Raw genomic sequence first — 12,138 nt, 5'->3', positions numbered from 1 at the left:
GCTGGACTCCGCCTGGTCGCTTATGCTACGCCGCACAAAACTAACGAGCGACGCATTTTAATTTGTACATTAAAGTAATTAGTTTAACATTAGTTAGCTAGTGCTAGCTGATAAGTTAGTTAGTTTTAATGAATCTAGCGTTGAGATTTCCCTTGTCAGACACTTACCACTCTTAAAGGTGGCCATTAGACGCTCAGAGTCAGCGCCATGTTGGCAGCCAAACAAAGAAGTATCAAGTAGATCGTTCGGCTTATAGCCAAGCAGACCAAGCATTCTGCAAAGAAATAATTGGTTTAATAATGACAATAGTTCGTATAATTTACAATCATAAAAGTAATGCATTCTCACTTATCATCCACATAGGTGAATTTCATATCCAGCGAATGTTTAGTTAGAAAAGTGCTGGTACCCAATGGAGTCTCAATATTGGACGGATGCGGTATGGGACGTCCAATGGCCACAAGTAGGCGTTCGCCTTTGGCATTAACTGTCAAATGACCAGTTATGTGTATAACCTTAAGCAAACGAAAAATTAGAGCAATAGTTATAATATACTTTACATTTCATCTAACAGAACTCTTACCTTATAGGAGGCACTCTTGATGTTAATGCTACGCCCACGACTTGTCAATGTGCACTTCATGCGCACAAACAAATCGCGATGATGCGTTGTGATGCCAGATTCCAGCAAATGTTCATCCTTGATCTTATCAGCGATGCCATTGCGTTTCAAGTTGAGGGCCTCTTTGATCTCAGCATGATCACATTGGTGCGTATACTCCCAGATTTGTTGACCCAAAGCGTCAATCTATAAGTAAAAGACATTGTAAGACATTGGTTATAGATTGTCTGTAAATATTGTATTGTTTATAAGTTTTAAATTTAGGCCTAACGAGCCGTAAAGTTTGTGACTTTGGCATCTGAAATATCCCAAAACTTTCTAGATATGTACATCATTTCATAAATTTTTCCTAAGAGTTGCAAGTTCTTTAAATACTATATATTCTGACAAAGCATTCCCTTAGCTAATTTTAATCGTTGTTAAATTTTAATTTCTCACCTTGGTGATGCCCAAATAGTCGACTATATTTTCGGTTACATAGGTAATATCTCCTTCGTTGGATAGCACCAACAAGAAACCATCAATCGTCTGCTTAAGCAGCTGACTAGCTTCTGGGCATTTCAACCATTCTTCATCATTGATTTCCAATTTAGGTTTAATTTTCTCATCACCATTGTTAGAATCAGTATCCCGTTTAATCAAATCATTGCAATCACGCACTTTGTTCACTAAAATTCAAAGAAAAAACATTAATATTGGAATTCAGAAAGTTCAAAGAGATAATCTCCTTACCCAATTGGAACATGTCACGAATCTTGAGATACGCAATGGTAATTCTCATCACAGAGGCTTTGTCCAGTTGGGATACATCGTCCGTTTTTAAGGGCAGCACCTGTGATAATTCCATAAAGATTTCCGTCTCCTTGGACCGACGGCAACGAGCCGCATCTCGGGACTTTTCCTTGCGTTTCTCATTGTTCCTGCAACAACAACAACAATGACAACAAAGTGAAATTAAAATCTTTGACACTGTAAATACACGTCTCCTCTGATCACGTAGTCCACTCGCCTGAATTGCAATTTCCATTACAGAATATACCAAAAATGAGAACTAGCAACAGATCGGGGCTTTCGGCTTGACGACAGTGAAGAAGAGGTGAAGGATTGGGGGAGTAGTCATAGGGGGAGCGATGAATTTGTATATAAAAATGCGTACATTTCAATTGTTGCGATTCCTTGGGTTTTCACATTTGATTTGATTCAATTGATGTGGCAATTTTTCAATTGAGCAGAACATTTTGCGAATATTTTTTTTTGTGTTTTCATGGTTTTTTTTTTTTTGGTTGGCCAAAGTTCATGGCAGCGCCCCCCATAAGCAATCAAAAGCAAGTGAAATGAATCGAATTTTAATTCGACAACCAAAAATATTAACACAAATTGATGTATGTATTTACCTACAAAATAAAATTATGAAAACTGAAATGCCTAATAATAAAGCAATATCAGTATGTTTTTTAACGTAATGAGCTCAAAATAAAACATACGAACCATCAAGAGGGATTTAAAACATAGAAATATCAAAATATTATCGCCATTCGCCTTTCATCAGCCACTAATATCCCCTGACCTACACATATCAATTTGAAATTTACCCCATTGACATGTGCATATAGTTGACCATAGAATTCCTATACTGTATCTATGTTGCCAAACAGAAAAAGCTTTAGATAGGGTTAGATTTTTTATGTCAATGTATATCACGTTCATTTGATAAAAAGACACTAAAAAAAAAGAGGTCTTTGTTGTTTTGCCTTGGCACCAATCCAATTTGGAAATTTTTTGGGATTTCTTTTTCCTCTCTTAATATAATTAACAGATTTTAAAAGTTCATTTGTGGTGAATGAAATGTTAATTAACTTTATTTCAAATGACGTTTGCCAAAATGTATTTGAATCATGCAATTGTCTTATCAAAACAAAATAAATTATAGTTTGGGTTCAATGACCGGGAAGACTTATAAAACATATTAATGAAATGTTGCCAAAAAAAATTCGATTCTAAGCAAAATTCTATTTTTCCTGCGGGAGACAATTTTCCCGAAAATGAAAACTCGTGATCATCATGAATTGGAAAATATATTCACGTTCAATTTTGCACGTACAAATTGGAGAAATTTAAAAACATGTATATTCAATTTCATTCACATAGCAACAGATATCATCAGATCTGAAATTTATCTTTATCAGCTGTCAACATTTTCTATATCAAATATATATGTGTATATTTGCCAACCACATATCGGACAAAGCCAAATCGCAATGAGAGACAAGGCCATGGACAGGCCCGCGGACCAGACAAAATCATGACATTACTCATACGCCATGGAGAGACGACACGGTTAAATCCATTTCGGCCGCGGCAAACTTCAACAAAGTTTAATTTGATTGATGGAAAATCCCTCGAAAAGTGTCAAAATAATTTACTTTATATACATTTGCATTTTTACATAACTTTTACTTTATCTAACTAAGAATGGAGAACAAAATGGAATTGAATAAATCAAATAAATAAAAATATTTATCAAAACCAAGAGTGTATTTATCTGTATCGCTTATATACAGCCAAAAGCCAAGCCATATAGAAAGCAAACTGACTTTGATTGCATGCTAATGGCCTGATTAAATGTGAATGAATGGACATACATATAGAGAAAAAGAGGGGATAGAGAGCGAGAGAGAGAGGGAGTATAAAGGGCGGGGCACAGTCATTCAATAATCATTAGAACAGAAGCCAATTGGTTTTGTTTTGTGTGTTATATATATATATAAATACAATATTCAGAAAGTGGCAAAAACATTTTGTTTCTTCACTGTATTCAGCGTTTTGTTTGATTTCATGGACTGGTAGAGAGTCGAGGCGGACAAATATTACCTTTTTGTTGTTATTATAGCTAAGCATTTCCGCTTTAAGTGCAGCTTTTGAAGCACGTGCCGCAAATTGTTAAAATAACAATAGAATGAACTAAACGCAAAACTAATTGTTTATTAGCTTATAATATGCTATATAATAATATAAATTGTTATCGAAATCTTTTCATGTATATGGAGGAGAAAACAGGCCGTTCCCATAGACTATACCTTTGTTTCTTTGATTGTCTGCTTTTTAAATAATAATTAAAATTAATTTCTCAAATTTATCTGAGCATATTAAATATTTACTTAGTTATGTTTAAATACACTTGATGAATGTGAACTATTTGCCTTGTCGGCAAATTTGGTATAGAAATACAACACCATGGATGTGGATCAAGTTCATGGGGCAATAAATATCTATGAACAAAGTAAACAATGCGAAAACATTGTCTGCATTTTGATACTTTCGTTTGGTGTTTAAGTTCAACATAAATTTGTTTAGCCCTAAAGGTGTGATAATAATATTGCCGCAAAATAAAAAATTAAGAAAAGAAGACCGAAAATGGAAAAGCAAATCTATGACGTTAATGCTAATTGTATACCTACAGAGATATATTATATATCAAACTAAAGCGGACTCTCGAGCTTGTGGTCGAGCGTAAGCAAATTACTTTAAAGCAATTTAAAAACGATTTTGTATGCACAGAGTGTAAAGCCCCAATCCTAAACACTGCTAGACAACTGCGTCAGTCCAAATTAGATGCATTCATTGTGACTTATTGAAGGCATTAGAACCAAGCAACTTCAACTCAAATAGACAAAAATTATGAAATTATCAAGGAATTGTCGAAAATTTCATTGAGCCATCAGATTGTGTCTATTTTTTATACTTTTAGCCCACAAAATTTGCTAATATTAGACATTTAATAAGAAAAACACTCCCCCAATATTTTTTGCATGGTGAAATACAAAACACTCAGTTCTTATTAAGTGTATAATAATAGTCATATTGATAAACATGTGACTTTGATTCCCCGTCATCGTTTTGGGAAATACCCAAAACATAAAAACATAAATAGATAACTTTCGGTTGCAAAAAGAAGAAATGGCAACAATCAATTGTTTGTCAATTTTATTGACAATTTCTGTACAAATACAAACACACACACACGCCAACGTTTTTACCCTATCTCTAGTTCTCGTTTTTCTTTTATTTTTGATTTTAAACAGTCATTATATGGAACATTTTGAGAACATTTATTGGTTTGGCCTATTCTAATCTATATAACAACAACAACAAAATTACGTAGCCAACTAATATATTTCCTTTAAGTTGGCGGAGCTCAATGAATAGTTTAAGCAAAGGCCAAAATGCCGTGCGACAACAATTTTTATTCTTAACTCAAAAGTTATTTTTTGATAAGAAAAAAAACATTTTTTTTGCATAGCTAAAACATTTTAACTGTGATTTGTTTCCAAATAGTTAAAAGTTATTTTTATGAAGGTTAGCCATATGTTTAATTACATGTTTGCTTATTAAAAGTATTCTAAACGATTAAAAATAATTTTTCAGGCCTATTCTCGTTTCCGATTTTAAATATTTTTGTCGGAATCGGATTAGAGACCTGTTCTCGGCTCCAATTCCGAGACAAATAATTCAGATTGAAATCGTTTGCCATTGAGTTGGTAAAATGAAAAGAAAATGAATATTTTCCTTTAAATTCATTAAAAGAACGGTTTCTATTACTTCTAAATGTTGCAACAAATATTAACCTTAAGTGAGTAAATTCAATACTTTCATTAATTTGCAAGAATTATTCTTAGCAAGCAGTTATAAAATTAAGTGGGACAGTAATCGAAATGGAAATAATCTGTTCTCGTTTCCGAAAGTTTTTAATTAGTTCAAAAAGACAAATAACACATGAGTTATTTTTGTCAGTATTTGCACTCAGAAACAAATTTATAGCTAAATAAAGCTCGGCAATCCTGTAAGTTGACATAGTGGCAAAACAAAAGTGTTGGTAACTTAGATTCGAACACGATTGTCAATTCACACGGGATTGAGAATAGCAATCCCTTCGGAGATGATTAATAATTGAATTCTATTTATTTTTAAGAACAGATTCAAACAAAAACTTAAAAGATGAAGAAATTTTTTAGCGATATTGGTTAAATGAATGATAAATTCATTTGTGTGAAAGACGTGGAAGGTAATATTATTTTTAATTCTGACCATGGCAACCGACTCATTGAATTTATATTACAGCAAAATATGGTTAACGCATTGGGTAAAACCCAAAAGAAACAAAAAAAAAAACAAAGTTTGCTAGCCATTAGTAAGTATTTCACCAAGACCAATACAGGGTGTCGCACTTAAACTAACTATATGATGATTATTATTATAATAATACAAAATGTTGAACGTAGATAAGATGTCTCGTTGTTGTGCGTGTGTGGGACGAAATGTTGATAAGAGGTATTGTTATGGCATTTACTATGCTTTACTTTGAGAGGCCAGCCAAAGCAGACAAACAAGGCAAATAATAACTGGAGTGGGAGTAGTTCTGGTATATAAATATAGTTTACAACAAAACAGCATGTAATAAATCGAATGAGATTTCATGCTGCAGTTGGTCACTCATTTATTCATTCACTTACATAAAATCCTCGATATCCACAAATTGCGAAAACTGACAAGGTTGCGGATGACTCGGAGCATAGCCATAGCAATAGGCATAACTCCAAGGTTTCTGAACGTTCTCCACCACATGGCAGGGTGTTGACAAATTCAATACATTTCCTCGTATTTGCTGAGGATGATAGTATGGAGGCTGCTGCTGTCTTAGAAACTGCGGCGGCACATGATGTTGCTGTTGGTATGGATGATATCGCAACAAACCCGCCGATCTATTAAACATCGCCCCCTCGAAGGGTCTCTGTTGCTGTTGCTGGTGTGGCAACAAAGTTGAAGGATCACGATTGTAGAAACCATTATTATTTAGATTGAAATTCACAGATGGCTCATTTATCGGTACACGACCATAGAGTACACCATTATCAGATAATTGCGATCGTTGATGGGGTTTCAATTCATTTAAATCAAATTGTGTCGGATCATCGCCGTAAAATGAGTTTTCGCCACAGGAAAAATCACAATTTTCCCAGGCATTATGCGAATTGTACATAGTCCAGAAGAAAACACACACGCAAAACACAAAAGTTAACCCATTCAAAATAACAGTTCACGGTTAGAATAATTTGGAATTATTTGTTTGATTTTTTTCTTCACAAAAAAATATACACACGAACACATCAAGCGAAAGTCGGAGTAGAAAATGAACGAAAGGTTTGATAACTTTGAAATTAATATTTATATGGTATGGGCAGAAGAACAAAAATCGCACAAACTATTGTGGTCCTACTTTGGCATTATATCTTTGTCTCTCTCTCGATCACACTGTTATCAGAATTTGCTATCGGATGACTGATAAGATAAAAGACGAATAGAAAAAACAAAGTTTGGGTTATTTCTATACCCGTTAATCAACTTACACAGTACTTTGGATCTATCAAGTTAAAGGAAATGTAAAAGTTCTTGGAAATTTTTAGTTTTCAAATCTATTTTTAGTACATAACATTTGTTAAAATTTATTTTGTTTATTGGGTATAAGTTGGCTCCTTAACTTTGCGTTATAGGTCTTTAGTAATTTGACTAGGGAAATTCCTTAAATGTGTAAACTTTGTATACCAAAACTCTGCACAGAAATATTTCAGATATCAGATATCACTACATGCTTTATTTCCTTGATTATTGTATTTACCATAAAGTTAGCTGTGTCTTTAGCTGAGACATTAGATAATATTAGGAATTATATTATTATTATTCAGAAATATACATCGAATAAAACAAAGCTTGTTAGACAAAAGATCAATTTCTTGAGTGGGACTTTTTATTTTTGGAATTTATTGAGATTATTTGGAACAAGACCATGTTTGGTCTAGTCAGTAAGGTCACATGGAAGAGTATTCCAATGATATAAAATTATCTATAACGATTTTGGTAATTATCATGATTCCATTTGGCAAACAAAACAAAACCAAAAAGGCTAACATACTTTCTAGCGTAATTAAAAATTAATTTTCTATAAACTAATTTGTCCTTTGACTAAAATTTTAATTGGAATATTAATAAATATTTGAATACGCAATACGCAAATGAGTCACACTTGAACGAAAAACATAAAAATGAAATTATAATAGTACATAATAATAATGAAGCAAAGGAATAAGATTCTAGACAAGGTCTAAACATTTTGAATATGACTGACTGACTGACTGAAACCGAAAACTCATCGGCTCATTCAAGTTGATAACGCACTAAACAATATGTATATGCCATAATAATAGTTAAATATTTGAATTAGTTTGTAGTTAAGCAAACCCAAGTTGAAAGTGAAACGCGATAAGCCATTACTGAAGTAACGAAAAGAGAGAGATATACATTTATAGAGTGTAAGAGAAAGAGAGAGAGAGGAAAAGCCAACTTGTTGGCCGCCAACAGTCAGGGGTCAAGAGCCCTGCTATCTGATAACCAATATTTGCAAGATACTCGTACTAAAATTTTCTATCATGCGGAAAAGCCAAATATAACAGCTAAATATTAAAATTTCAGAATTTGTTTAATGTTTACTTTTTGTTTTCTACATTGAGAGAAAGTTTTTCATTTTAGAAAAAATTTATCAAATAAATATAGGATATATTTATTTAATAAATATATGATATTTATTTAATAAATATTAATAAATGCTAAAAAAGGAAAATACACACAAAAGGTAATATAAATGAAGCAAATAAAATAAATGCAATTTTGTACTCTATTTAAAGTCAAATAAATTTTTGATTTTAGTTCATTCGATGTTATTTTTTTAACATGGTATACGTTTTACCCAGCCATCTTAAAAGCTATCGGGATTTTTTGGGCTTTTTATTATCTGCGTGACATCAAGTATGAAAATCGACCGGATCGGACCACTATATCATATAGGTTTATTAGAGAAATAGTTAAAGGAGCTTGACTATCTCTATTAAATTCACTAATGTGATAGTAGGTATGGATAAAAAACATCAGATCGCAATCTAGATTTCAATCAGATCGGATAAAAAGACCACAAGTTATAGTCAAAATAAATTGGTAATAGTAATATTAATATGTAATATGCAGAATTTTTAAACGCATACAAAAAATAATGTTCGAATAGTCTGACAGTGGTCCAAAATGGGTAACCAAAAACCAAAGATGAGCTTAAGGAAAGAAAAATCATGACTCTTTAACTTGTATAACTTAGACTAAGGTTTGAACTTCTTGATTATGTCAAGTCAATTGAAAGGTTAGATTCATCTAGTGGACATCTACTCGAAGGCCCATATGGATCCGATACTTAGCGGGGGAGTCAATTAAAAGGTTTTTATAAAAACAAATTTCAATTTATTATTTATAACGGTATTTTATATTAAAAACTCTTCTATGAAAAAAGAAACCCTGTATTTTTCACAATGAAACATTTTTAAATCAGGTCAATTTTAAAGAAAATAAGTTTACAATAATTACGTTCTCGACAAGTGTAAAATATAAAACATAAATTTGCAAGCTTCCCTGTCAAAAATAAAGCCAAAGAGAATTATAATTAAAGTAAGAAAATAACAATAAAAGATAAACGAGCAGATCGGCCGATCTGTATGGCTGGTGCAGGGCAGAGATCGTTGCATGGCAACAACAAATGCCGCCTTCCGAGTGGAAGGCGAGAAACAAATAAACAAAAACAACAACAATGAAATAAACAACAATAACAACAAAAACTTCAGATGGCTGGCTAATGCGGGGCATAAACAATCGGCACAATCCAAACCCCTCCTCGCCTCTAGCATCTCCTCTCATCTAAATGCTATAAGTTGGCTCCACCTCGCACATCTTACACTCTCTCCCCCCACTCCCAGCCCGTGCTTCCACTTCCCCGGCTCTGCCAGTGGTTGCCCAGTGTCGTCACATTTTTCAGTTCGATTGCGCAAAAAGTAGGTCGTCGTGGCCAGACAGAGGCTGCCTCAGGCAGCAACAAAAACGACAAAAACAGCAGCAGCAACAACAACCACACTGCATATCATTTAAATATTTTACATCATAGATGTAGATGTGTGTTTGTTTATGTGTCCGTATCACACATATAAAGTTGTATACGTTGGTATTGAAAATAAATGTATATATATATTTATTGTTTTGTTAAAAAAAACACCAAAACAAAATAACAGAAAGAAAAAAATTGTTTTCGGTTTCATACCCTAACTGTCGTCAGATTTATGCTTTTACATTAAGTAAGGAAAAAAGAGTATTCAGAAATCTCCGTAATGACTTTATTATGGAATATTTTTTATTCAATTTCTACGCTGAACACCTTGGCATTAGTCCGATTATCGAAGTTATATTATGCAGAGCAAAACATATGTATGTATATACTCGCCGTTTTATTATATAATTCTTTCTAACAATTAATTTAACTCAACACTATATATGTAAATTCTTGTCTAAAAACAAATTCCAAATGTAATAATTTAATTTAAGTAAGGCCGGGCTGGGCACAAATCAAGAAAGTCGTAAGCGTATTCAATATGTTCTTCGAGTCGAGGTATATACCTACAGATTTAAATATTTACCTATAAATAGTATCTAATGGGGTTACGAATATGAAGTAGATCACCTACTAAAGCAACCTCGATCGAGAAAAGCTCGATCGAACAGGATTTAGTCCAAAGTAATCAGTAGTCAAAAGTATAGAGCGAAAGGATACACATACAAATTTTTAACCTTTTTACTCAATTAACTATACCTATACGTATACATATACGGTCTGTTTCATAAAGCTCTTTCAAAAAGTTACAAATTCGGTGTTCATTTAAAAATATATGTAAGTTTGTATATTCAATGTATATTATACAATTTACTGATTGTCTAAGGGCAGATTGTACATACAATATATACAAAAAGTAAAAAATACCAATAAAAATGTATACACTCATCGACTTTTATAAAAAGCAAAAAAAAAAAAAAAAAACAAAGGGCCGGGGCTATACCCTTGCAAGTTTTTTGTGTAAAAGGTCTAATGCTTGCGAAAGAACGGCTTAGGAAATAACGAAGTTATTGATCAATGTCACTGTTCACCACCGATTGTTCCTATGGGAGCTATATGATATAGTCGCCCGATCTTAATCAAATTTGGCACAGTCATTAATAGTTATGCTAAACTGAGAAATATAAATTTTTATGACAATTGCTTCAAAAGTAACGAAGTAATTGACAAAAGTCACTGTTTTCGACCGACCGGTCCTATGGGAGACGGATAGTCACCCGATCTTGATTAAATTTGGCATAGTCGGTCGTTAGTGTAATAAATTCAGAAATATTTCACGACAATAGCTCAAAAAATAACGAAGTTATTGAGAAAAGTCACTGTTCGTGGCTTTGACGTTTGTATGGGAGCTATACGATATAGTGTGGAATGAACAATATGCAATCATTTGTCAACTCTTTTATATGAGAAATATAATTAAACTTGAATTAATCATTCACCATCGTGAAGCCTTTTAATATAGATAATATATTTAATAAACACTTAATAATTTTCATGCAAAGGAATTATCAACAAAAGAAAAATGAAGTAAGTAAGTCGTCTCGCCGACTTGGGTATACCATACACCAGGTGAAACAAATATTTAAAATTTCGAAAACCATATGCTATCTCGCTCACTCTACAAACACACGAGCACTCTAGGCTCGCCACTAACCTAGTCGGTGGCTCAGTGGAGACCTACTAAATCTACAATTCTGTTGTTCTCGAGTTCGAACCCCGACGTAGGTCGAGTTTCCCCCTGATGAAGCAATACTAAAAAGTAGTTCCGTCGGGGATAAAGGAAACGATTGTGGATAACGAATAATTTTTTTTTTTTTCTAGGCTCGCCACTAGCCAACGGCCAATTCTGCCCTTATGGATCGCGTAGCAAAATACTTTCATACGTATATTTTGTATGTTTGATAGAAATAGATAAGATTTATTAGTCTGCCAAATTTAATCGCGATTGTCAAAAAATTGCAAGACCCAATCGATTTTTTCTAAATTATGGAGGCGGAAGTGGGCGTGGCAACATATTCTGCGCGCATACTAAGCCAATATACATACTAAATTTGGTGACTTTAGCTTTGTTAGTTTTCGGGAAAATCAGTTTTGTTTAATTTTCGGGGGCGGAAATGGGCGTGGCAAAATTTTTAGCTTACATACCAAATTTAATGTCGGTAGCCTACATAGTTTTTAAGAAAATCTGTTTTTTGTAAATTCCGGGGGCGTGGCAAAAATTTGAAACAAACTCGATAAGCGTACATACTACACGAGACTGCATACCAAATTTGGTGGCTCTAGCTCTTATAGTCTCCGAGATCTAGGTGTTCATACGGACGGACGGACGGACGGACAGACGGACATGGCTAGATCGACTCGGTTGTTGATCCTGATCAAGAATATATATACTTTGTGGGGTCGCAGATGCTTCCTTCTGCCTGTTACATACATTTTGGCGACTTTAATATACCATTTCACCCTATAGGTGTATGGTATAAAAAAA

General features: G+C 33.4%; 1 protein-coding gene across 1 annotated transcript in view; it reads right to left on the bottom strand.

Annotated features, from left to right (window-relative positions):
• Positions 1-12,138, bottom strand: part of LOC6650614 (protein similar) — a 73,030-nt gene that overhangs the window by 54,145 nt on the left and 6,747 nt on the right. Inside the window, exons 2-6 of the mRNA XM_047010006.1 lie at positions 1,355-1,542; positions 1,061-1,290; positions 584-808; positions 349-515; positions 168-274 (exon numbers count right to left, since the gene is read on the bottom strand). Of these exons, the coding sequence (XP_046865962.1) occupies positions 168-274; positions 349-515; positions 584-808; positions 1,061-1,290; positions 1,355-1,542 (917 nt within the window). The remainder of the gene's footprint in view (positions 1-167; positions 275-348; positions 516-583; positions 809-1,060; positions 1,291-1,354; positions 1,543-12,138) is intronic.

Source organism: Drosophila willistoni, chromosome 3R, assembly GCF_018902025.1.
Source record: "Drosophila willistoni isolate 14030-0811.24 chromosome 3R, UCI_dwil_1.1, whole genome shotgun sequence".
NCBI lineage: Eukaryota > Metazoa > Arthropoda > Insecta > Diptera > Drosophilidae > Drosophila > Drosophila willistoni.
The sequence above is the reverse complement of the archived record's forward strand: the minus strand, read 5'-3'. Positions and strand labels throughout refer to the sequence as shown.